This window comes from Eptesicus fuscus, chromosome 6, assembly GCF_027574615.1.
Source record: "Eptesicus fuscus isolate TK198812 chromosome 6, DD_ASM_mEF_20220401, whole genome shotgun sequence".
Classification (NCBI taxonomy): Eukaryota; Metazoa; Chordata; class Mammalia; order Chiroptera; family Vespertilionidae; genus Eptesicus; species Eptesicus fuscus.
Window position 1 is genome coordinate 28,662,117 of NC_072478.1, and position 24,242 is coordinate 28,686,358.

Here is a 24,242-nt window from a genome sequence, read left to right on the forward strand (position 1 = left end):
CTCCACACAGCCTGGTGCCCCGCCCCCTCCACTGGGTCGAATGCTGTCCCCTCAAATTTATAACCCCTGGGAACCTCAGAATGAAACCTTATTTGGAAAAAAGGCCTTTGCAGCAGACGTAGTTAGTTGAGATGAGGTTGTACTAGAATAGAGTGGGCCCTGAATCCAATGACCAGTACCCATATTAGAGACACACACATACAGAGAAGACTCAATATGAAGGTGGAGGCAGACCGGAGCTATAGTCCACAATCCAAGGAACGCCAGAAGCTGGGAGAGCCCCGGGCAGAACCCCTCACAGCCTCAGAATCAGCCTTCCCACATCCCCAGACAGAACAATGAGGCTGAATGTTCGATATGGCTTTATTTTCTGATCATCCGACTGCGTCCCACATCCAGCCTGAGCTCTGAACAGTCAGTGGGCAGAGCCACCCTGGGGAGGGAGGGCACTAGCTGGGCAATCCCAGATGGTGCACCCGTCAGTCACATGTGGGGAAAGATGAGTTCCCCCCGTCCCGCCCTATCCAACTTCTCATCTTGTAGCATGAGCCCCCAGAGGTGGTCAAGCATTTGGTGAAGTCTCTAGGGCAGTGAGTCCTCCAGGAAGGGTGGAGGAACGAGGCAGAACCTGTGGCCCCCACGCTGACCTCTCCCGAGGCCCGACTTAGCCAATAGCCGGGGCCCGGAAGGCTGGAGGACAGGACAGCCAGTTCTCAGGGCCTGCTTTGGCAAAGGTGGGAGACTGGAGGTGGAGGCAGACAAGAGCCCCCAGAAGAGCCCAGTCAGTCCCTCCTGCTGGCGGGTTTTGGGGAAGGGGCATCAGCAGGCTGGGTGGGGGATGGGAGAGCCGGTCCTCTTGCCCCTTTACACCACTTCTGTTCTCCATGGTGAGCCTGGAGCCCTCCTTCCCAGTCCTGACCCGCCCCCTTAGCATTTAACACTTGCTTGATTATATTGCTCATGAATTGGTACACCTGCATCTCCCTGAGGTCCATCCAGTGCTGGAAGCCTTCTCTCCACCAGGAGAGAAGCTCACGCCCATGAGGCACCTGGTTTGTGGAGTGCGGGCTTGGTTGAGGCTCGCAGAGCCCACACCTTCCCCCTCTGGATCCCATCGATGCATCTTCTCCAGCAAACACTCTGCCCTGACAACCCCCACCAGGCCCCAACATGGATTTCACTTCCCCAGGACACATCACACCCTCCTTTTCAGATGAGGAAACGGCTCAGTTGGGCTAAGAAGCAAGTGCGCAGAGGGGCCAGTCTCCAGCCCAGGGCCTCTCCTCCAGGGCCTCCTTGAGGACTGCCTCTGGAGCCTGGGGCCTCCAAAGGCACCCGGCTTCCCTTTGGGAGCCAGGAGCCAACAGAGAAGACGCCTAGGGAGATGCTGGCATTCCCTAGGGTGCAGTGAAAGCGAGCAGAGGCCAGAGAAGCCCCGTGATGGGAACAACGTAGGGGCCCTGCAGGAAGGCGACAGAAGGGGAGGGGGGGGCGGCTCCAGGTCTTCAGGGCACCAACTGTCCAATGGGGGTTCTGGGAGACATGTGCCTCAGCCCTGGCCCAGGGAGGAGACATAACATTCCTAGGCCGGAGCTACAAGCTGGGGACCCAGAGGTCGGTGCTGCCCTCTTCAGACCAACATGAAGAGAGCATCCGAGACACAGGGGGATGGAGACAGCGTGGAGGACAGATGCAGAGCCAGTGCCAGCCGTGGTCGGCATCACGAGCAGGAGTGACCCCAAGGCTGTGCCAGGCAAATTTCCTTTCACAGCACGGCTTAGCGCCTGAGGGCCAAAAGGCCATCTCCCGGGCCAGAGGCTCAGCCACCGCTTGTTCCCAAGTCCGTGGTCTGGCCCCAGAACTCTACCAAATGCTCCTCCAAGGGAGTTCGAAGGACAAAAAAGAGAAAGAACCCCCTAAATCCTCAAGAGCAACACAGAAAAGTTCTGTAATTCGGGGTTTTGGTGAGCCCCTGCAGGCCAAGGGTGGTGGTGAGGGTGGCGGGCAGGGGGCCCATGGTGCTGGCAGGGCCTCGTCACTGCGTCTTGGCCTTCAGGAGTAGTCTCTGAACGGTTTTGTACAGGAGGCCGAAGTGCTGGAGGCAGTGGGAGGGCGCAAGTGAGGTCAGGAGTGAGGGCAGGGACAAATCCCACCAAGGAAGGCCCAGAGACTGTGGAGTCCACATGCTTCCAGGCAGGATGGGGGCAAGAACTCACCTGGTCAGGTCGCCCTCCCACCTGCGCCCTGTGAGCTCACCTGGACCGCTGTATAGGCCATGCCGAGGTAGGCGCCGATGCAGACTGCCAGGAGCAGGTCAAAAATGGCTGGTTTGACCCTGGAGAAAGAGGAGTCAGAGGTCAAGGGAGGGGGTGGGACTGGCCACTCCCTGGCTGTCCTGTGGACCACAGTCCCCTGGATGGTAACCCAGGGGGACAGGGCTCCTGGTCCAGAGCAGCTCACCTGTAGGCATTCATCACCTGCTTCAGCTGGTCGTAGAAGACAAACTCGGGGTCCCTGGGAGAGAGTGGGTTCTCAGTGGACTCGCCCCGACAGCCGGGACCCCAGATACCTGACCACCCGGAGGTCCCACAGCCCAGGGACATGGCAGGGAGCACCCTATGTGTGTCTCCTCGAGGCTGCCACTATTCCTCCTGGGAAAGGGCAGTCCTTTGTTCTCAAATACCATCTTTCCTATTGCTTTTGGTGCTGAAACAATCTTTAAAAATGGAACACGGCGAGTGCAGAAACTTGACTGGTCTCGGAAGTATTTCTATAGAGGGTGGGTGACCATGGCCCGAGAAGCAGAGACCCTGGCTTCGGCTGTGGGTCCACTTTGAGCCTCAGTTTCTTCGAAGCGCTCTGCTTCCGGGAGTGCCATGCCTCAGATGAAGGTGGAGGCCAGCAAGGGCAATGAGAGTCTGGGGACACCTCCCGCCCATGGACACCCACAGGTGCCTCTCCTATCACAGCCCCTGAGGTGCCTGCTCAGTGCAGCTGGGGAGCTGGGGAGCCTTGAGCAGAACAAAGACAAAACTCAGGGGGCCCACGGTGAGGAGGAGCACCCTCAGGGCAGACAGGGACCGGGGTACAAGCCACCTGATGCCTAGAGCACGAAAGGCCCAGAGGGTGGGTGGAGGTATAGGGCTGTGAGGTAAAACACAGGACGTCAGTTCTCTGTGGATTCAGGTAAATAAGGAATAGGCTTTTAGGGATAAGTATTCCAAACATTTCATGGGATATACTTATACTAAAAAACAATTTGCTGTTTACCTGGAACTCAAATTTAACTAGTACCCTGTACTTTTTTACTTATCATTTAACTTTTCATCCAGTATTTTATTTATTTGCTCAACCTGGCACTGGGGGAGGCGTAGAAGACTCTAGAAGAGCATGCTCCCTGGCCACCACACTTCACGAGCCTGTGACGGGGTGTGCCGTGTGCGCCTCACCGTTTGTCAGCCTTGATGTGGTGCTGCTTCACCTCCTTCAGGTAGCGGCTCAGGTAGTGCTCCAGCGTGTTGAGGAACGTGCCATCTTTGTCCACCAACTGGGCAGCCCGGGGCTGGTTGGTGAGCCAGTCCATCACCGAGTCCAGCTGTTCCTGCTGGATCTGCTGCGAGGGACATGGCCATGGTCAAGGGACCCCTTCCTACCACTGCCCCAGGGCCCTGCCCACCCAGCCCAGCGGTTACCATCTGCTCTGTGAAGACAGGCATGTCCGGGGGGGTCCCCTGCAAAGAGAGGAAGGGACAGGCTCTCAGTCCCGACCCACCGGGTGGCACTGGATGGAGGGCTTGCAGCCACCGGTGAGGTCTTACCTTCTCAGTCAGGTTGTAGATGACTCGAGTCAGGGCCTCTGCGATGAGCCTTGTGTTGCGGGTCAGGGTTTTAGAGTCAACCCGGGACCTTCGGGGCAGATTTGGAAAGAAAATTTATATATATTTGGAATCAGCATCATTTATAATCACCCAAAATCAAGAGCAACCATATATCTAATGATAATAAAAGTAAAAAAAGACACAGTCTCCTTGGGTAGCGCGGGCACCTCTCCACACCTCAGATTCTTCTTTAAAATTTAGGGGGACCCTGCCCCCCTCGAAAGGCTGACCAGCACCCTTGGGGGTTATTTGCAGGTACAGAGAAGCAAGCCTGGCTCCTTGTGTCTGCCTGAATGGACTGGACCCTTCTGAGCCTCAGTTTCCTCATCTGGAACGTGGGTGGTCAGAGAACCTGCCTGCATGGGTTGTTGAAGGGAGTTAACACCAAGCACTTAGGGTCAAATATCACCCCCAAATTCACACCGACCCGAACCAGGGAACGTGACCTGATTTGGAGGTAGGATCTTCGCAGATGTGATTAGTTAGGATGAGGTCACACTAAAGTAGGGTGGCCCTACATCCAATGGCAGATATCCTTGTAAGAGGAAAATTTGTGAAAAAAAAGACACAGATTGGGGAGATGCAGTCACAAGCCAAGGGACACCAAGGATTATGGGCAACACAGCCTGAAAAGAGGAACGCTGGAGGCACAACGTCACCGATCCAAGTGGGTGTGAGATGCTGGGACCACCACTCTGGGAGGGGAGAGCAGCAGGGGGAGGTGGCTCAACTCACTCTCTGGACTCTGTTCCTCTTTCCCTCCAACTCTCCTTTGCTCTCAGCTTCCTCTGCCCTGGAACACCCTGCTTCTGACTCATGTCCCTCGGTTTCAGTGCCACCTCCTCCAAGAAGCCCTCCAGCCCCAGGACCAGCCGATGCTCCCGCTGTGCCTGTTCTCACTCTCTGGGTCTTGCCTGTCACCAGGCTGGGCTGAGACCCATCCAGAACCACCTTCTCATTCCCCCAGCTGATGTGTGTCCAGGAGCTAGGACGCTGCTCAGGGTTAGCCAATGAGAGGGCACAGGCAGACTGTCCCAGGCTCGGGGTTTGGCAGCCAATACCCCCGGCCCCACTGGGGGCTGCCATGCTAGCAGGAGGAACCAATGGGATGTGAGGTCCTGAAACAACGGAAGCCAGAGGTAGCAGCGTCAGAGAGAAGAGTGAGAAAGGAGTTGGTGGGGAGGGCTCCCAAGGAAGCATGAGGGGCCAGGGAGACAGGGCACAGCTCGCCAGGCGGCAGCACAGCCATGCCAAGGCCTGGGGGCAGAAGCCACAGGTGCTCAGGGTCTAAAAGTCACGCACAGGGGCTGGAGGTGGGGGGAAGCCACTTGCTGTGTCCTCTCTGTCCCCAGCACCCTCTTGCTGAGTTAGCACAGGTGAGCTATGCTCCTGTTTCTTGTGCTGCCAGACTACTGCCAGCCCCTCCCCCCAACCCACTTGGCAGGTTTGCTCCCTCCAGGCACCCATGTCTACTGCCAGCCCCCCACTCTGGAAGAATGGTTTTTGTTCGTAGGACCCAGATAACAGAAAGACAGCTCTGAGATAAAGTGGGAGGCCCGGGGCCGCACTCACCGCACGTCCATAATGCTGCTGCGTTGGCCATCACGGTGGCTCTCCAGGTGGGACAGGGTGAAGGCAGGCAGCCGGCGGATGGCGAAGCGCTCGTGCTCCCAGGCCAGGATGTCCTCTGCCAGGTTGATCTTCTTGTGCACCATCGAGAAGTGCACCTCCGGGAACTGGTGAGCAGCCACCTGTGTGGGATGGCAGGGTCAGGGAGTCCACCCACTGCCCTGGGGTCCCGGCCACACCCGACAAGTCTGCAGAGGGACATCTCGCACCAAGTTCATTCTACAAAAGTTCACAGGATCCTGAGAACCAAGAGGGTCCCATGTCCCTCCCCAAACCTCCCACATTTAGAAATGGGGAAAAACCCACTTGCCTCCCAGGAAGCCAACTGAGGCTCACTCAAGGTCCCAGGGTTTGCAAAGCGCCTGGTCTGATGCCTGGCTGATGGTGAACACTAGCTAACAAGGAACAGAGGGCAGATATCCCAGTCTGGCCCCCGAGTCTTTTGTGATATACTGCTGCCCTTGTCAGGGCCTCTGGGGGCCTGTCTATGAAATGGGCACGTGACTGGCATGGGGTCAAGTTGCTGTCTGGAGAGCTCCTTTGCCACCAGGGGCACCTACCATCTCCAGCTCCCGCAGGAAGGCGTGCTGCAGCGTCCCCTCCCTGGGCGGCTTGGACACGTGCAGGTGGAGGCTGTTCCCCCGGCCCACGGTGTCCAGGCAGAGGACGAAAGCCACATTGTCCTGGAGCAGGCTGGAATCTGTGGAAACAGCAGCAGCTGACCAGGGTCGGGGGGAACCAGGGCCCCTGACCACATAACCTGGGAAAGTTGGGGCCACTAACCTGTGTGGTCCAGGTTGTCTTCTAACCAGCGCTTGGTCCCCTGATAGTTAAATTTGCCCCCTCCAGACGCAAAGAACAGGAGATTATACCTGATGGGGAGAGTAGAGGTGTCAGCTTTGGCAGATGAGTGTCCAAGTCCTCAACAAGGAGGAGATGGTCTCCCCCAGGGCAAATTCCTGGCCAGCCCTTAGGGCAGGGCTTCCCCTCTGCCCACTTCTGGTATCAGCACCAGGTCATCCCTGTGTGGGACCGTCCTTGGCGCTCTGGTGTACTGAGCAGCATTCCTGGCTTCCATTCACTCGATGCCAGGAGCATGCCCAGTTGTGACAACCACAGATGTCCTCAGACAGAGTCCAGTATCCCCTAGGGCGGGTCACCCTGGGGGGGAACCGCTGTTCCAGAGGCTTCTCTGAGCTCTCAAAACCAGGAGACAACCTGGTTTCAACCGATGAGGAAATAGACCCAGAAAGAAAAGGTGAAAGGAATCCAGCACTGCTTTTCCTGAAGTAGGACTAAAGCCAGGGCTGTCACAAAAGACCATACCCCTGGCCTCCCTCATCCTCCACGTACCCATCCCACCAGGGCCACAGGAGTCCTTCTAGGAGAGAAAAGACAGAAAGAGAGAGGACATGTGAGGAAGGAGAGACTGGAGTTACGCAGCCACAGCCAAGAAATTCTGAGGACTGCAGGTAGCTCCCAGGAGGTAGGGAAGGCAGGAAGGACCCTGCCCCGGAGCCTTAGAGGGGAGCATGGCCTGTGACAACTTGATCTCGGCCTTCTGGCCTCCAGAACTGGGAGCATAACTGTTTGCTATTTCAGCTACTGACAACAGCTCTAGGAGACTGACACTCTCGTGGGCCCTTTCTGCCCCAGGGCAGCGTGATGTGTGGGTGAATAAACAAGACCCCAGCCCAGTGTCCACAGTGCCAAGAGAAGGAAACTAGTTTAAGTGACTAGTTTAGAGTGTTTCTATTATTACTTGCAGCTGAAAGCACCCCCAACACCTGCCAGGACTAACAGCAGCCAGGCCTCCGGGGCAGGATTCCAGGGGATGAATGTGGGAGGGGCCTGGCCTATGGCAGCCCTCAATACAGACACTGTTATTCCTGGGGTTGGAATTGCACCTGGGCCACAAGGCGTAACCAGTGTGGCCCAATCAGCAGGTGGCCCCACCTGGCCCCCAGCCCCTCCCTCCCGGCCATCACTTACGCAGCATGGGTGCGCTTGTAGGTGTATAGCCTGGAGAAGAGGCGGGCGAGCTCCAGCAGCACAGAGATGCCGCTCCCGTTGGAGTCTGCGCCATGTGACAGCCACTGTGGACAAGCAAGACAAGACCAGCCGTCACCCCCCCACCGGCCACGCATGGCACCTCGTTGCCCTCCTCCCACAGCACTCTGCCCGTGCGTTCTTGTCCCCAGTCCACATTTAGAGCAGACCTGGGATGACTACCCTCCTCTGCTTAGAACCCCGGACTGACAGCACCTTGATGTCCTCAGGGATGAGCGCCCGAACACTGACGCTATTCTGAGTCTCCTTGCCCACTGCAACTCTGCCCTGTGCCGGGCAAGGAGCTGTGCCCCCAGGGCTGCCTCCACCCGGCAGCCTCAGCATGTGCACTTGGACCTTCACTCCTTTCACTATGGGGGGAGTTGGTGCAGATTCCCTCCTGCCAGACCACCAGCCCTCTGCACCTTCCCTCAACTCATCTGGGTTCTGGGATTCAAAGCAGTACTCCAATGGGGCATGACTGTTTCTTGGGGAAAGAAAAAAATCTTGGATTCCATAATGGCTCAGGACTCTCCCCAGGCCACAGTCCATTAACCAACATATAGTGTATCAACAGAAGTAAAATTCATGGGGAAGAGGACCATGATGCTCAGCAAGAGGAGCCGGACACCAAAGGCCACAGAGTGTGTGATTCCATTTATGTGAAATGTCCAGACTGATAATAGGGGTGGGAATGATGGAATGTTCTGGAATTAGATAGTGGAGATGGTTATACAACCTCGTGACTATATTAAAAACCACTGAATTGTATGCTTTAAAAGAGTGCATTTTACATTATGGGAATTATATTAAAAAATATTTGTTTTTAATTTCACAGACAGAAATTAGGACAAAAGTGTCTAAAAAGGAACAATGAACAAGTTGAGAAGCGTTGTTCTCAGCTAACTGCTCAGAGCCTGTCTCTGGGCCCCGGCTGGTCCAGGTGTTCTCAAGGATGGCCTTGGCCTTCCAGGTGGTGTGGCCCTGGAACAGCTGTCACTGGTCTGTGGCACAGTCAAAAGCTCACACAAGGCTGCAGGTCCACCCACCAGCAGCACCCTGTTTGGTTCAGCTGGTTTTTCTTCCAAAGTAAGACTTTCTTGGCAAAGGAAGGAGATTTACACTTTGGCCCAATCTCGCCATGCTGGGAGCTCGGAGAGGTGGCCCCGGGATGCCTGCAGCCTGTGGGAGGGGCTAAGTGCACCTCAGACTTCTCTCCTCAGAAAGGCTGGTCTGCAAGGCCGGCCCTGGGCAATGTCTGGAACTGGACTCTGGGGGCTCCCACCCTCACTGATGGGGGGCTCCCAGGCATAACCTGTCTGTGCCAACACATGACTCACGCTGTGCACATGCTCTCCTCCGGAGTCTGGATCTCGTACTTGCCAGGCAGAGGGGCCTGTATGATTGGCCCCCAGTGAGAACTCTGGGCACTGGGTCTCTATGAGCCCCTGGGGACTGCACCTCACATGCATGGTCACATCTTGTTTTGGGGGAATAAGTGAGCACTGTGGACTCTGGGAGCTGTGCCTGGTACCCACCCCGACCTGCCCCAGGTGCTTTGCCCTGGGCTCAGTACTGTCTCTGCACAAACTACTGCCGTGAGGACAACCATCTGCTGAGTCCTGGGTGAGTTATTGACGGAGTCTCTTGGAGACCCTAACAGACACGCCGGGCTCTATTCCCGGCCCGGCCACCTATCTGCAATGGAACCCTGTCCACGAGACCCACCCTGGTTTCGCCTCTGTCTCAGCTGGAAGATGACACCCACCCTGCAGGGTCCTCGAGGAGCTGAGGTAATGCCTAAAGGGCTCTCAGAGTGGGCGCTGCTCCTCTGACCACAGCTGCTGTCCTCAGACAGCCGCTTCTGCATCGGAGCTGGGCTGAGCAGTGTGCGAGGAAAGGCACCCACCTCCCCTCCTCTGAGGCGAGCGTATACGTACAGGAGCCACTCCAAAGGCATCGTAGTGAGCCACAATGACGATGGTGGGAAGGTCCTCTCCACCCAGGCCCGTCAGCCGTCCCTGCGGTGAGACAATCTGTGAAGCGGCCAGCTAGCTGGGGTTCTGACCCCCAGAACAGTCTAGGCTACCCGACCCAGAAGGACGGGGGTAGGAGAGTATTTTTAGCTTTGCTAGCTCTATGGTCTGTCATAACTTGTCAGTTGTGGGTGACCTGTGAATGAATGGGCATGGCCAGGTGACAATGAAACTTTACAGAAACAGGCTGAAGGCTAGGCGTGGCCAAGGGCTGCAGTTTGCTGACCACAGCTCTAGCTACAGGAATCTGCTCGATCTTCTTAATGTGCTTCTTCCCCTGGACACCAGGCCCACCCTTCAAAGGCTGTGCTCCAAGCCACTGTTCTGAAGGGCAGAGCCCTGTTGATAAGGAGAAATGGTGCAGTCAGGAATGGAGCCCCACGAGCCCCACTGCAGGTCCCAGCACTGGCTGGGGACAGTGGGAGGGAGGCCAAGCACCCCACTTCCTCCCTGCCCCCTGCTTCCCATGTGAGTAACAGGAATGGCAGAGGACTCATGGCAGAACCAAAGGCCATGGCAACCAGGCTGGCAGGCTGGAACAGAGCCTCAAATGTGAGAGGGGCCCGACTGGCGTGGCTCAGGGGTTGAGCATCAACCTGTGAACCCGGAGGTCACCTGTTCAATTCCCAGTCAGGACACAGGCTCGGGTTTCAGGCTTGATCCCCAGTGTGGGGGGTGCAGGAGGCAGCCAATCAATGATTCTTTCTCATCATTGATGTTTCTATCTCATCATTGATGTTTCTATCTCTCCCTCTCCTCTCTGAAATCAATAAAAATGTATTTTAAAAAAAATGTGAGAGGGACCCACCAGACCCCCAATGGCTTCATCTGCTGTGACCCCCTGGGAGTCTGATAACAAGGACTCTGGCCAGTACAGGTTTTCTCTGCCCAAATCACCACCATCTCTTATGCAACTTAAAAAATGTATTCATCTGATTATTGTATCAATTGCTCAGAGGCTGCAGCATCCTCCCCTTATCCTGAATCAGCCTGTCAGCCCTGCTAGCTGCCTTGCCTCCCCCCTACCCCTCGGTCTCTGCAGGAATCCGAGTCCTCTCCTCACTGCCACTTCACTTGGCTCCAGGCCTCAGCCTGGACATCCTTGAGTGACCCTCTGAAATGCGAGAGAAATTCAAGGGAAATTACAGAAAGGCGTGGGATCCTTGATTGACTTTGTTTTTCTGTTAATCCTCACCAGATATTCCCCCATGATTTTAGAGAAAGTGGAAGGGAGAGGGAGAGACATCAATGTGAGACACAGTGATTGGTTTATTCCCACACACACCTCGACCAGGGCTGGGAAACGAACCTGCAACCCAGGTGCATGCCCTTGCCTGGGAATCAAACCTGCAACCCTTCAGTGCGCAGGCCAACACCTACTACTGAGGACACCGGCCAGGGCTCAGCTGATTTTGTGTATTAAACAGCTCTAAGGCAGACTCACTTAGTCTGGGCGGGGGAGGAGTGACTGCACCCCAACTTCTACCAGAGTCTGCACACTGACATGGGGGCAGTGCCAAGCAGCCTGGCACCATCTGGTGTAAGTCCCTGGGAATTTGGGCCTAAAGAAGCCCCATTAGTACAAAGGGCAGTGCCTGGCCCAAGCAGAGGGCTGAGGACACCACTATGCTCAGCTGTAATGGGCCTAACTGGGCAGTAGGCACCAGGGAGGGCTCTGAGGATGATACAGTAGTCTCAGCACCCCCCATCCCAGGGGCTCGGCACAGGAACAGGGTTGGCACTCACCTCCACACTGGTGATGAGCCAGTCACTCAAGGCCTTGCTCTGGACCCCGCTGGTTACCATCTGGAAGCCATTGGCAGTGGCAGTGTGGAGCAGCACTGGGGACAGGAGCAGTGAGGGGTCAATCCAAGGGTTCCCCGACCACAGCCAGCATCCTCATCACCCCAACACCCTGGATCCTAGATGGTCAGTCTATGCAAAGCTGTATGCAGAACTGACCACATGAACTAGAATGCAAGGGGATGACTGGACATGGAAAAGAGCCTGGGTGTCCAGGATAAGAGCTGGTGAAACAGTCACGCCCAACCCAAAGCAGGCAGGGTGCCCTCACTCTACAATACCCTGGGACTCCATTCCAAATTTACAGAGGCATGTTCATGTCCCCGACCCAGCCTTCCAAGGACCGACTCAGCACCCATGAAGATGGTCACCCTAGAGGTGACCCAGAAACAGGAGTCTCCTATCAGATGGCCCATGATCCACCAGCCCATCCCCAAAGGCCCACATAGCCTAAGCTCCCAAAGCTTTGGAACTCACTTGCTCACGACCAGACACAAGGCCGCACCACCTTGCTCAATGTGAGCAAAGGAACCGCTGTGGATGTTTTCCACTTACCATTTAAATAAGCATTTTGTCATGCTGCTAAAATTCTACCCTGATGTCATTTTTAATGGCTGCATAATATTCCTCTAAATAGAAGATTCCTCCCCTCTTCTGCTCTAACTGGAAGTTTAGGTCTTTCCAAAAATTCACTCTTCTGCTGCCACAATGCAGACAGATGCTATCAAGACTTTGATCCAAACAAGGGGTTGACAACCTTTTTCTATAGAGCCAGAGAGGCAATATTTTCTGCTCTGCTCTCCCATAGCCATTCAACTGTGCTGCCGTGAAAGCCACCATAGACAATACATAAACAAACGGACACAGCAGAGTGGCAATAAAACTTTCTTTACACTGACAGCTAAAAGCTGTGGTTTGTCAATCCCCAATCTAGCACCCCATGCACTAATCATCTGGCCAGGAGGAGCAAACCTTTGTCCACAACTTAAACACATACTGCCAGACTCTTTCCCCAGGAGCTGGGCCAAGTCTCCCCGTGTGGACAAGCCCTCCTGCCTTGCCCACTCATGTCAGTTCTGAACATTTTTCTCCTGTTACACCTGCCGTTTCGATAGGTGAGAACAGAGTGTCAGGTGGTACCTTTCAGCGGCATTTCTTTGACTAATTCTGCTATCTCACTCCCAACAGTAACCACTCCTGCTCCCAGCTCACCACAGCATCCCCGGTCCATGGGATAGGAGGCAGGTTTTCTCCTCCTCCCAGGAACGCTGCTGACCCACCCTGATGTATTCAGCAGGAAAGACAGAGAAAACTGAATAGATGCCATGTTTTCCATAAACATCTGGAGGCTGAAGACAGGAAACACCTCCCTCCAAATTAGTAGTGCTCAAAGATTTTGTCTGTCTGAAAATCAGTGGTGGGATAAGGTGGGGGCTGTAAAATGCAGAGTCCTGGCCCCCAGCCCTGAGACTGTGACACAGCAGGTCTGGGGCAGGGCCTGGTAACTTGCAGTTAAGTATGGGTGATGTGCTAAGGGTTTCAGAAGTGGCACAGTGTGACCTGGACCTCAACAGGGAAGGCTCCCCATGAACCCACTCGGCTCCTGCAGCCCCCCACACCTTCGGCAGCAGAGGCGGAGCCCTGGGAGGCAGAGGCAGCCTGAGTCTGCTCATAGATGGAGAGCAGGGCCTCGTCTTCCACAGCAAAGTACACAGGAACAATGGTCTCCATGGCCAGCATCTCAGGCTCAATCTCCATGAATTGCTGTGAAAGAGACACACGTTTAGGTGACTTATGGCCTGGGGGTTGCCCAATGGCTGTCCCTGAAGGGCAGACAGACCCTGAAAGAATGCCTCCTCTGAGGCAGCTAACGAGGCTAGGATTGCACCAAGAGGAAGGGGCAAGAAGGAGACAGGAAAGTGCGACGAAGACGGGACAGGTGAGGTGGGGCGGTGCCCAGGGGCCCCCTGGATGGTACCCAGCAGGGAGGAAGTGGGTTGGGAGAACAGGCATTGGAGCCAGCCAGGCTAGGGTCAGGTCTGGTGTTACCGTGGACTGTCCTACCCTCACTGGCCATCACATCCTTAGCAATAAGTGGGCAATGGGTGCTGGCTTCCGAAGCTGACGGCAGGGACCCACATGGACAATGGGCATTAACTGCATGCCTGGCACTGAGCTGGCTTTTGGAAAATGTGGGCTGCTGACCCTACCCAACCCCCACTGCCCCACACCCCCTTCTCACATGCAAAGCATCTTTATTGCAGAATCTTGGGGGATCCTATCAGACCCTGTTCATTCAAAGCAGATCTCTGCCCCTCAGCACTGCTGACATCAAGTCCGGGTCACTCTCTGTGGGGGCCTGTCCTGGGCACTGTGGGGTGTTGAACAGCACCCCTGGTGGCACCCACCTGATGCCAAAAGCACCCCCAGTTGTGACAACCACAGATGTCCCCAGACATTACCCAGTATCCCCTGCAGAGTCACTCCAGGGGATAGGGACCAATGATGAAGGGGAACAGGTGCCATCCACTTCCTGAAGGACAAGGGCTCAAGGGCTCAGGGAAATGGTTTGCCACACAGCTGACTCCAAATCCAGTGTCCCCTTTTCCACAGAAGCTTCTGGACCCTGGCCTGTACAGAAGGTGGGGAACGGGGGCTCACCCGAATGACGTCCTGGGGCACGGCAGCCATGGCCCGTGGCAGGATGATGACCACGGCACCAGCCAACTGCCGTAGAGCCTTCTGGTACTGCTCATAGGAGAAGTCTAGCAACCGCATGAGCACGCAGCGGCGACTCAACACGTCTGCATCGATGGTTCGCGCCTCCGTGTTGAGCACTGCATTCCGTGTGCCTATGGGGGAGCCAAAGGGTGGGGCGATCCCTCAGCAGAGTCCAAGACCTTGCCCAGAGAACACCGACTCAGTAACCCCCAGAGTCCCACCAGCCCTCTGCCCACATGCCCCAATACATGTCTGCCATGGCCAGCATCCCACTTGCTTTGAATGCAGTGCCCATTTGAACCCTGGAGAGTTGCAGGAGGGCCTTTTGAGAACCGAATGAAAGCTGAGACTCTTCCCCCTGGACAAATCCACAGGCCCGGCCTCCCCCGACTCCCAGAATCCTGGGGCAAACCCAAACTCTGGGCCTGGCTAACCTGAGCCCGGTGGCCCTGTCCTGCCTTCTCTGGCCCCCTCCTGCCAGGCACCCCCTTCCCTCCAGGGCTCTAACACTGCCTTGATTGTTAATCCTCCAGGTGGGGCCTCAGCACCATCTAGCATGTTTATGGCTATCTCTTCCTCGACTTAAACTGGGATTCAGGGGACAGAGACCTCATTCACTGCGAAGTAACACCAGCACAGCCACTTATTGGTATGTCCTGACAGATTCATGTGTTGTTGTTGTTTTTTCTATTTTTATTGATTTCAGAGAAGAAGGGAGAGGGAGAGAGAGATAGAAACATCAATGATGAGAGAGGATCATTGATCGGCTGCCTCCTGCACATCCCCTACTGGGGATCAAGCCCGAAACCCAGGCATGTGCCCTTGACCAGAATCGAACCTGGGACCCTTCAGTCCACAGGCTGACGCTCTATCCACTGAGCCAAACCGGCTAGGGCTGTCCCGACAGATTCTTGATAAACACCAGACAGGAGAACAAATGAACAAACGCTAAGTCCCCCAGTGATCCTCAGAAAGTTCCAGAAATGCCAGGGTCTCTCCCACTCAGCACAGTAGACACCAGGGTTGGGTTGTTCTCTGTGGGGGGCTGTCCTGGGCACTGTGGGGAGTTGAGGAGCATCCCCTCCCCCACCTACTTGATGCCAGGAGCACCCCCAGTTGTGACAACCAATGGATGTTCCTAGACATCTCCAAGTGTCACCCCAGGTAGAAACTTCTTGCTGCTCTACTAGTACATTCAATCACCATATTCTGCCTCTCTTCTAAGCGCTCAAGAAAGATCCAGGGACTCAGGGAAGAAGGGAGAGGCTGAGTCTTGGCCTGGACCCTGGCCACCACTCACAAGCTTCCCATGGGCAGCTGAACCCCCACCCCCACCTGATCAAAAGTGGCAGGTCAGAACCAGGAAGTCGCAGAGAGCTTTCCTAAGGCCAGCCCGCTGGGCGCACAGCATGTGAGCACTGTGTCCTGAAAGTTCTGCTGGAGAAAGGCGTCCCAAAGAAGCCCTTTTGAGGTTAAAATGCTGGGCTGTGGAGGGGGCAATAACGTCTACATAGCTCCCCACAGGTACACAGAACGTAGTGGCAGGCCCTTTGGGGCCATCTTTTCCCTTTTTAAATCCTCACTCCAGGGCATGCTGAGAGAGAGGAAGGGAGAGAGAGAGAGAAACATCAATTGGCTGCCCTCCTTATGTGCCCAACCAGGGATCAAACTGGCCACCCTTTGGTGCACAGGATGATGCTCAACCAACTGAGCCACACCAGCCGGGCAAGGGAGCCATTTTTTCCAATGGAATGGTGGGTAAGGGGGCTCAGTCAGCCCCCCAATGTTAGAGCCATCTACATGCTGCCGGAAAGCTGCCAGAAACCCCAATTCTTGTATCAAATCACCCCAATTGTAAAGGCAAGCAAGGAGTCCAGAACATTTCACATGCTGCAGGCTGACCCAGGCTGAAGCAAGCAAATAAATCCTAACCACACGAGGGCTGGATGGAGCCCCCCAGAGCCTCCAGTTTGAGACCCACACGGCGAGCACAGAGGACACGGAGAAGGGATCTGGCATCCCCAGGGGGGCCAGCCCTCAGCCATTCTGGAGGTGGAAGAAGCTGAGGGGAGGCGCCATCCATGCACTCACAGATGCAGACCTATGCTAGGCTGCACTAAGCCCAGGCTCGGGGCCAGGAGCCTAGATCCCTGCCTCGGCTTTCCAGGAATGAGCTCTTTGGGAAAGTGAGCAAGCAGACAGAAGGCTTGCTTCCAATGGCGTGCCCTAAGAGGATGGGGGGGAGAGAAGGCCGGTGGACACAGAAGAGATAGCATCCCAGTGGGAACAGGGAGGGCCATCTCTGGCAGGGGGCCTGAGACCAAGGAGTAAAGGTGGGCCATATGCCCTGGGCCGGGGTACCCTGCCTCCACCCCCAATCCTCTGGGGAACTTCTCTCTGCTTTAAGCAGGGGAGGGCAGCAAAGACCTTCAGGATGCCCTTGAAAGTCTTGAAATGCTCAGAAGGCCCCTCCTCCATGCCCCACCTGTTTGGGGCCCTTGGACTCCCAGAGGTGGCTCAAATGTCACCTCAGGGGTGGGGACATAAAGGGAAGCCTGTGGAGCCTTCTGTGTGCATCTTCTCCCTGGGCCTGGTGCTCCTACAGGGCAGGAATCAGGACCCCAATTTCCAGAGGGAGGAAGCAAGGCCAGAGAAGGAAGGAGGAGGATAAGAGGAAGGCCAGGGGCTGTCCCCCAGACTCTGAGCACCCCAAGGCAGAGACCATCTTTACTGATATGAAGTTAAAGCCAGCACAGCCTCCTACATCCCTGCTCTAGACCAGCAGAGGCTCAGGCTTGGTAGAGGGCACTGGACACCTGGACAGATGTTGTTGGTTCCCACTACGGAGCCTGCAAACTTTTCTATCGATGACCAAAGGATCAATTCTCTTGCCTGGCTGGGCCATACCGGCTGTCATGACTACTCAGTTCTGCTGTCAGAAACACATCAACTAGTGGGTGTGGCTGTGTGCCAATAAAACTTTATTTACAACAATGGCTAAAGGGCCAATCCTAGGTAAAGAAGCCCTGGCAAGTCTGCCCAGCATGGTGCTGGGGTGCTAACACCCCCACCTCCTAGGGCCTTGTTGAGCCACAGTGCACCAGCACCAAACAAGTGCTGTTAAAGCAGCAGTCACCTCAGAAAGGCCGGAGTCCACCTGGTAGGGGGTGAGGCCACACCTGTGGCCCTGTACCTGGTGTATTTCCCTCAGTACTATTCACAGCAGCAGCACAAAGAGCACTCGCCTTTCCTTCCTGGGCAGCTGCCCAGCCCTGTTTCTTAACAGGAGCGAACAGGAAGTTGGGAAACGAGAGACTCTGAGCCAGAATTGCACCAGAGGTGGGGAGCCTGGGGTGTGCACTCTAGGAGAGGGTGTGAAAGACACTGGGGAGACTGCGATCAGCAGTGACCTAGCCAACCAGTTCTCAAAGGCACCACTGGCAGGGAGAGACTCAGGGCTTCTCCTGGCCACACCAAATCCTTCTGCTGCTGCTGAAGAATAAGTAGCAATGCCTCAGACCCCTGAGGAGCCTCCCCTACAACAAAGAACGCCCCCTCCATCAACTATCCCACCAGCTTCTCCCCAGGCAGCAATGGTCTGCCCAGCATCTGAGCCAGGGATATTGCAGGGTGTGTGGGGGTGTGGACATGCAAGCCCCACTGGCAGAGCCTCATTCAGATTTCTCAAGCCAGACCTCTGTCTCCCTACTCTGCAGATAAGCAGCATTTGGCTAAAATGGGTGGATGCCCCACCAGGCCCCCTCCGATCACCCCTGGAACCCAGAGTTTCTATAAATGCCTCATAGAGGGCAGGAGATATCTGTGTTTCTCACTAGGAGCAACAAAGTTGGGGGCCAAGAAAGGGGGTATGTGGAGGGAGATACCAAGTTAAAAAAAGAAAAGAAAAGAATGGGAGGGAATCCCAGGGTCAGGAGCAAAGGACTTAGAAAAGGGTGGGAAAAGGGAAAAAAAAAAAAAAGCTAAGGGAAAGGAGAGGAGGCCGGGAGAGAGGTTACCTAGGATCTGCAATGGAGGGAGATGGAGAGCATGGCTCTGCATTCAGAAAGATGGTGCCCTGGCACCTGTTTGCTCCACAAATTCAGCCAGCATTTCCTGGGTGGGTTTGGAGGGGAGAAAGGAGGCCACATCAGGTGCAAGCAGGGCAGTGCTGAAAGGGCTGGGGGTGTCCAGGCTGTGAGATTACAGCTGTCCAAGCTGTCCAAGGGGCCAGAGAGAGAAGCTGGGTGTGTTGGGAGGGGTAGGACAGGAGGCTCTTGGCAAGGCTTCTGAGTGTGAGTCGTTTGGGTTGGGACAGAATGACAGGTGTGAGTCGAAGGAACTGAGACTCAGGGTCTGGAGAAATTGGTTATATTGAGTTTTAGGATCTGGGCCTTCTGGACTGTGGATTCCTCTGGGAAACCAATGAAAACTCTAGACCAGGATGGCAGCCACCTGTCACACGTGATTAGGTGACTTTATTACAATAACACTAAAAATCTCCTTCTGTAGCATGAGCCACATCTCAATTGCCCAGTGGCCACCTGGGGCTGGTGGCTCCCGTATGAGTGAAAACACAGAACCCATCAACCGTCACAAAAGGTCCCCTGCACAGACTGGTCAAGACCCTTCCTTCAGGAGCACGTCAATACACAGACACGTGCCCACAACGTTAGAGCTCCTAGCCCCCAGCCCTACTCCTCCAGAGCCTGAGGCCTCTGAAACCCCAAGTTTCTCCCCCCAGCCCTGGGGCCAGATCTTTGTCTGTGTGGGGCCGTCCTGGGCACTGTGAGGTGATAAGCAGGATACCTGACCCCCACCCACTCAAAGCACCCCCAGTATGACAATCATAAAGTCATCACCCAACGAACCCTGGGTTGACAACCACTGCTCTGAACAGAAAGAGCATAACTTTGTGGCTAGGAGGGATCTGAGGGGAAGTCTGGACTCGTCTCCAGAGCCTGAGGCTCTCCAAAGGCCTGGCAGGGCTTGGGGCCTCAGGGGCCACAGGTTGGGCCTGAGGTGGTCCAACAGGAGAGGGGACCAAGAGAACTGGAGAGGGAGGCTCCTTTATCAGGAAGTCAGGCTTTGACTAGGAGGGACCTAAAGCACCAGGCTGGAAGAGAAACCAGAGGCCAGAAGGTTCTGGAACAACAGATACAGACATGTAGTTGGGAAGAGACCAGGGAATTTAGGATAACTTGGGCACTGGGGTCAGAACCACCACAAGCAGGTGAAGAAGCAGGAATGGGGGAGCAAGGAGCTGTGCAGGATCCAGGCCCGGGAATCAGAGCCAATACAGAAATCCTGGAGAGAGGTAGCAAGTGGAGTTCCAGGAAGCTGGGAGTGAGGAAGAGGAACTGAGGGGTGTAGATACCAAAGGAGAGATCAAGACATGGGGTCCAAGGGATCCTCAGGAACCTAAGGCATGGGGACGAAACTGGGGGAGCGGAGTGTGGCTAAGGAATTCTGAGGAATCTGGCTCATGAGCTGGGACCTCGGAGAGCTCGGAGCCTGGAGAGAAATGGGCCCTGACATGGGGCTAGGCCTTGGTTAGGGTTAAGGTTAGGGTGAGGGATCTGTGCTCTGGAGTCCTGAGGGGAGCAGAATGGGGACGCTGCACAGAGCACCGAGGTACCCAGGGGCTGTGGAAAGCAGGGGCTGGTTGGAACAGCACGTTGGGCGGCTCACCTGGCAGACCCTAAGCGAGGTGGCTCACCCCCAAATTCACCAGGCCAGAGGGTGAAGCTCTGGGAGCAGAGCATGACCCAGTGGGGATGGCACGCGGTGGTGGCCCAGGGAGGGACATCCTGGGCAACGCGACGCTGGCCCAGCTGCGAATTGGCGAGGGGACCCCGGGAAGATGTGGGAGCCAGCGCGGGGGATTCCTGGGGCACTGGGCGGAGAGCTGGGGGCCTAGCGGAGGTCCAGGCATCCACGCTCTGACTTCCACGGGCCTCGGTGAGGGTCTGGCAGCTGGACAGGCCGGAGAGGAGGGTCCTAGGGCCCGGGAAGCAGAGACCCGGCTTGAGGGAAGGGGGCATCTCGGCTCGGGGAGGCTGGGCTCGGGGAAGGCCGAGAGGAGGCCGGCTGAGCCAGGGGCCGAGGGGTGGGGTGGAGGGGAGGCGGGGACCCGGGGGAGGCCAGGAGGGAGGCCGGGGTCCACGCACCGTAGGGCTGCCCTTGCAGGTCGTACTGCTGCATGCGGTAGACGGTGAACTCGTGCGCCGCGTCGGCGGCGGGCAGCGGCGGCGCCACCAGCAGCAACACGGCCGGCAGGAAGACGATGAAGCCGAGCGGCAGGCACGACGCCTTCAGCATGTTCTCCAGCACCTCGCCCGCTTCCTCCAGCATCCTGGCCGGCGGGGGAGCCGCGCAGAGCGGCGGCTAGAACGGGACAGCGGCGGCAGCAGCGGCGACAGCGACGGCGGCGGCTCCCGCAGACTCACCTCAACATGGGTAGCCGCCGGGGTCCTGCGGACGCGGCGCCGGGCAGCCCGGGTCCGCCCCGGGGTCCTGCGGGCACTGCTGCGGACCGCCCCGCGCCGCCGCGCTGCCTCCTGGGAGGTGCACTTCTCACGGCGTGCGCGAAGCCACCTGGGAGTTGTAGGCCCACTCATTTACTCCAGAATGCTAGCTGTGGTGGGCTGTTTGGCTAAAACTGCTAAAGTTTCACTTAAACTCCAAGTCAGAAAAATACGGAGACTTAAAAAAGAACTATTTGAAGTGGAACTTATTTAAACCCTGTCTTTGCGGTGGGAGGAGGGGGAGGTGACTGCGGATGTAGAACTTGACCTTGAACAGAGCAAAAAGTTGGTAATGTAGGGAGGGGCCTGCTTGGTGCGCTAGGTCTCCTGGGAGTTGTAGTCTCATTGAGCAAGCACAGGGGATCATTGAAGCTGTAGTCTTCCTGGCAGAAGTCTGAAAAAATCACTTAAAACTTCCAAGGAATATAGATGTTAAACTTCCATGAGGGCGAAGACTTTAGTCTGCTTTGTGCATTGATGTATCCCCGGAACCTAATAGAAAGCCTGGCACACAATGGGTGAACTATATAATTTTGGGATGAATGAATGTAGAAATCATAGACGGTTCCTAAAGGGATGACGTAATGGATTATGGGACTTGTAGTCTGGAACCTGAAGTTCTTGCAGGGATTGGTGACATGCTTATTCATTTTGGGGTCATAATCATAGTAAAAAAATTATTTATCAGAAACTGAAATTTAACTGTGTGTCCCAAGTTTGCATTTTCTAATCTGGCCACCCTAAGACCCCCCTCTGTCTCAGGGTCAGGGATCTTGAGAAGCATGAGTAGCTCACACCCCCTTGTACAGATGGAAAGACTGAGGTCACAGGGTGGAGAATACAACAGCCCTGGCCCACGACGTGTTGATATCCCAGACTCTGATATGGTGGCATTTGTGTTGATTAACAGCATTGGGTTCAAATCCCAGCGCCTCCACTTCCCATCTGTGTAACCTTGGGCAAGTCACCACCTCTCTGAGTCTGTTTCCTCAGGGGCCAAATATTAGAAATAATCAAATACTCTTCCACTCGTCGAAGAGGTGTGTAAGAAGTTAATCAGATAACTCACATGAACTGACTCCGAAAGAGGAAGGCACACATGAAGCTCTCAATAAGTGTTGCTATTATAAAAATACACCCACTTGTGCAGCCCCAGGACTGTTGCATCTGCTCTGCCACTTTTCTGCATGGCTAGCTCCTCATAGAGATGTCATTGGGCATTTCTTAGCTCGGTATTGCCACCTCCACCAGGGTGGGACCTTGATGAAGGCAGAAACCAGATTGTTTGTATCTGGAGCCTCAGTGCCCAGAATAGAACGTAACACAAGTGAATGAATGAGTAGTGAAAGCTCCAACACACCAGCCAACCCTTCCTAGCCATTCTTCTTCTTCCCTTTCTTCCAGCCATTCTGCAGGCCTCTCCAGGGAGGTCCTAGGCCTGAGGAGTCAGAAGTGCCCTGGCAGGGCAGGGAAAGAAACAAGAAGTCATTCTGGCCCACATCACCAAATGTTTATTACCTTCTTCTTCCATCTGCACCCCCATTCTCCCAGGCCAGGATAGGAAACATATGACACACACACACATTCATCCAGAGACAGGTCAAGATAGGGGCCTGGCCCTAGCCAGTGTTGCTCAGTGGTTAGAGTGCCAGCTCACACACTGTAGGGTCATCGGTTCAATTCCCGGTCAAGGGCACGTACCTGGGTTGTAGGTTCGACCTCCAGCCCTAGTCAACCAACCAATGTGTTGATGCATCTCTCTCATATATTCATATTTCTCTCTCCCCCCCGCCCCTCACTTCCTTCCACTCTTCCTAAAAGAAAAAAAAATCAATGAAAAGAATATCCTCGAGTGAAGATTAACAAAACAAAATAAAACAAAAGATAGGGGCCTGAACATGGCTGCCTAGAGCTGCCCATGCTGCCTGCTCTCCTGAGCCTTTGTTTTTCTGTCTAAAATATGGAGGTTCAACTAGTCCTCCTTCAAAGAATGAAATGGCGTTTTGAGTTTTCCGAGGAGGAAAGGAATTGGTATTCATTCATTCATTCATTCATTCATTCAAGAGGCAGTAACACGCAGGAATCAAAAAGCCACCTGCCTGGTTTTGAATCCCAGCTCTACTGCCTCCCAGATGTGTGACCTTGAATAAGTTACCTAACCTCTCTGGGCCTCAGTTTTTCACCTATAAAATGGAGTTAATGGAGAGGTTTTGTGAGGATTGCATGAGTTAAAACAAAGGTGATTACACAACACTAGGCACCAAGTGATAAATAAGGCATTGTGATTATTATTCATTTAAAAGCATACGCACGATAGTTCCAGGGTCTTTTTATGTTTCAAGTTAGCAACATCCCAGGAAGGCAGAGGCTATCAGTGTCCTCATCTGACAGATAAAGAAGCTGAGGCCCAGGGTGTTCAGCAGAACTGGAGAATGACAATGGGTTGCAGACACCTGAGACATCTAACAAGCAGAAGAGAAGGATTCTGGGGACTATTCTGCCACTGTGAGAGAGAGGCTGGGGCAGGGAAGGAGGAGGGGGAGAGGTTCCCGAGGCTCAGCAGAAGGTGTGCTGCTGAGTCCAGTGCTTCCAAAGCTCCAGGTCACTGAGTATCTGCAGGCTCCCAGGCCCCAGACACCACCAAGATCTCCATTGTCACAGCTGGCGGTCCAGGGGAAGAGATAGATGGGTGACCAGGTGCCATGGCGCTACAATGGGACTCACAAGCAGCTGTGGGAGTCCAGAGGAGGCCTAGGGAGGAGGGGGGATCAGAAGAGACTTCCTGGAGGAGGTGATGCTAAAGCTGAGACCCAAAGGGTAGGCTGGGCAGATGGGGCAGCTAAACCAACTCAACACAGGCTGAGAGTTTTGGGGGTGAGTTCCACTCACCCCAAATTCCACCAAGCCCCCACACTGCCTACTGCTGCCCCAGATACTCACTCCAGCTTATTGTGCACCCAGATACAGGCTGGAACCTCTTTCCGGCCATGTCCAACAGAACTTTCCATGATGAAAATATTCTGCCTCGACAGTGTCCAAGACAATTCCCATGAGCCACATATCACTATTGAGCGCTTAAAATGTAATAGCGTGACTGCTATGGGTTGGATGTATATGTTGAAGTCCTAACCCCCAGGACCTCCGAATGCGACCTTATTTGGAAAATAGGGTCATCGCAGATGTAATGAGTTAAGGCCGTGGTCGGCAAACTGTGGCTCGCGAGCCACATGCGGCTCTTTGGCCCCTTGAGTGTGGCTCTTCCACAAAATACCACGGCCTGGGTGAGTCTATTTTGAAGAATTGGCGTTAGAAGAAGTTTAAGTTTAAAAAATTTGGCTCTCAAAAGAAATTTCAATCGTTGTCCTGTGGATATTTGGCTCTGTTGACTAATGAGTTTGCCGACCACTGAGTTAAGGTGAAGTCATACAGGACTAGGGTGGTCCTAATCCAATATGACTGGTGTCCTTATGAAAATGGGGAAATCAGGACACAGACATACACACAAGGGGAATGCCATGTGAACATGAATGCAGAGATGAGGGTGACGCACCAGCAAGCCCAGGAACACCAAAGATTGCCAGCAAACACCAACATCTAGGAAC

At 54.9% G+C, this 24,242-nt stretch overlaps 1 protein-coding gene across 3 annotated transcripts; it reads right to left on the reverse strand.

Moving 5' to 3' along the window:
• Positions 1 to 349: 349 nt before the first annotated feature.
• On the reverse strand, positions 350 to 20,639 carry NCLN (nicalin). 3 transcript variants are annotated; one of them, XM_028159258.2, is made up of 15 exons: positions 20,284 to 20,638; positions 14,057 to 14,247; positions 13,015 to 13,159; positions 11,339 to 11,433; positions 9,497 to 9,577; positions 7,500 to 7,603; positions 6,291 to 6,379; positions 6,068 to 6,207; positions 5,451 to 5,629; positions 3,819 to 3,906; positions 3,693 to 3,731; positions 3,450 to 3,610; positions 2,461 to 2,514; positions 2,257 to 2,335; positions 350 to 2,095 (listed from the first exon to the last, which is right to left on the reverse strand). In XM_028159258.2, exons 1-15 carry the CDS (start codon positions 20,465 to 20,467, stop codon positions 2,036 to 2,038), a joined length of 1,689 nt encoding a protein of 562 aa, XP_028015059.2. In that variant the 5' UTR covers positions 20,468 to 20,638; the 3' UTR covers positions 350 to 2,035. The 3 variants fall into 3 exon arrangements, with proteins under 3 accessions (XP_028015059.2, XP_008148866.2, XP_028015060.2); XM_008150644.3 differs by having other exon boundaries at positions 3,450 to 3,613; XM_028159259.2 differs by lacking the exon at positions 2,461 to 2,514 and having other exon boundaries at positions 3,450 to 3,613; positions 20,284 to 20,639.
• Between the last annotated feature and the right edge of the window lie 3,603 nt (positions 20,640 to 24,242).

Coding starts and splice junctions, on each gene's coding strand:
- NCLN (XM_008150644.3), bottom strand. CDS start 20,467: ATGCTGGAGGAAGCGGGCGAGGTGCTGGAGAACATGCTGAAGGCGTCG. Junction 13,160..14,056: donor TGCCCCAGGACGTCATTCGG/GTGAGCCCCCGT, acceptor TCTCTTTCACAG/CAATTCATGGAGATTGAGCC. Junction 6,380..7,499: donor TACAAGCGCACCCATGCTGC/GTAAGTGATGGC, acceptor TCTCCCCATCAG/GTATAATCTCCTGTTCTTTG.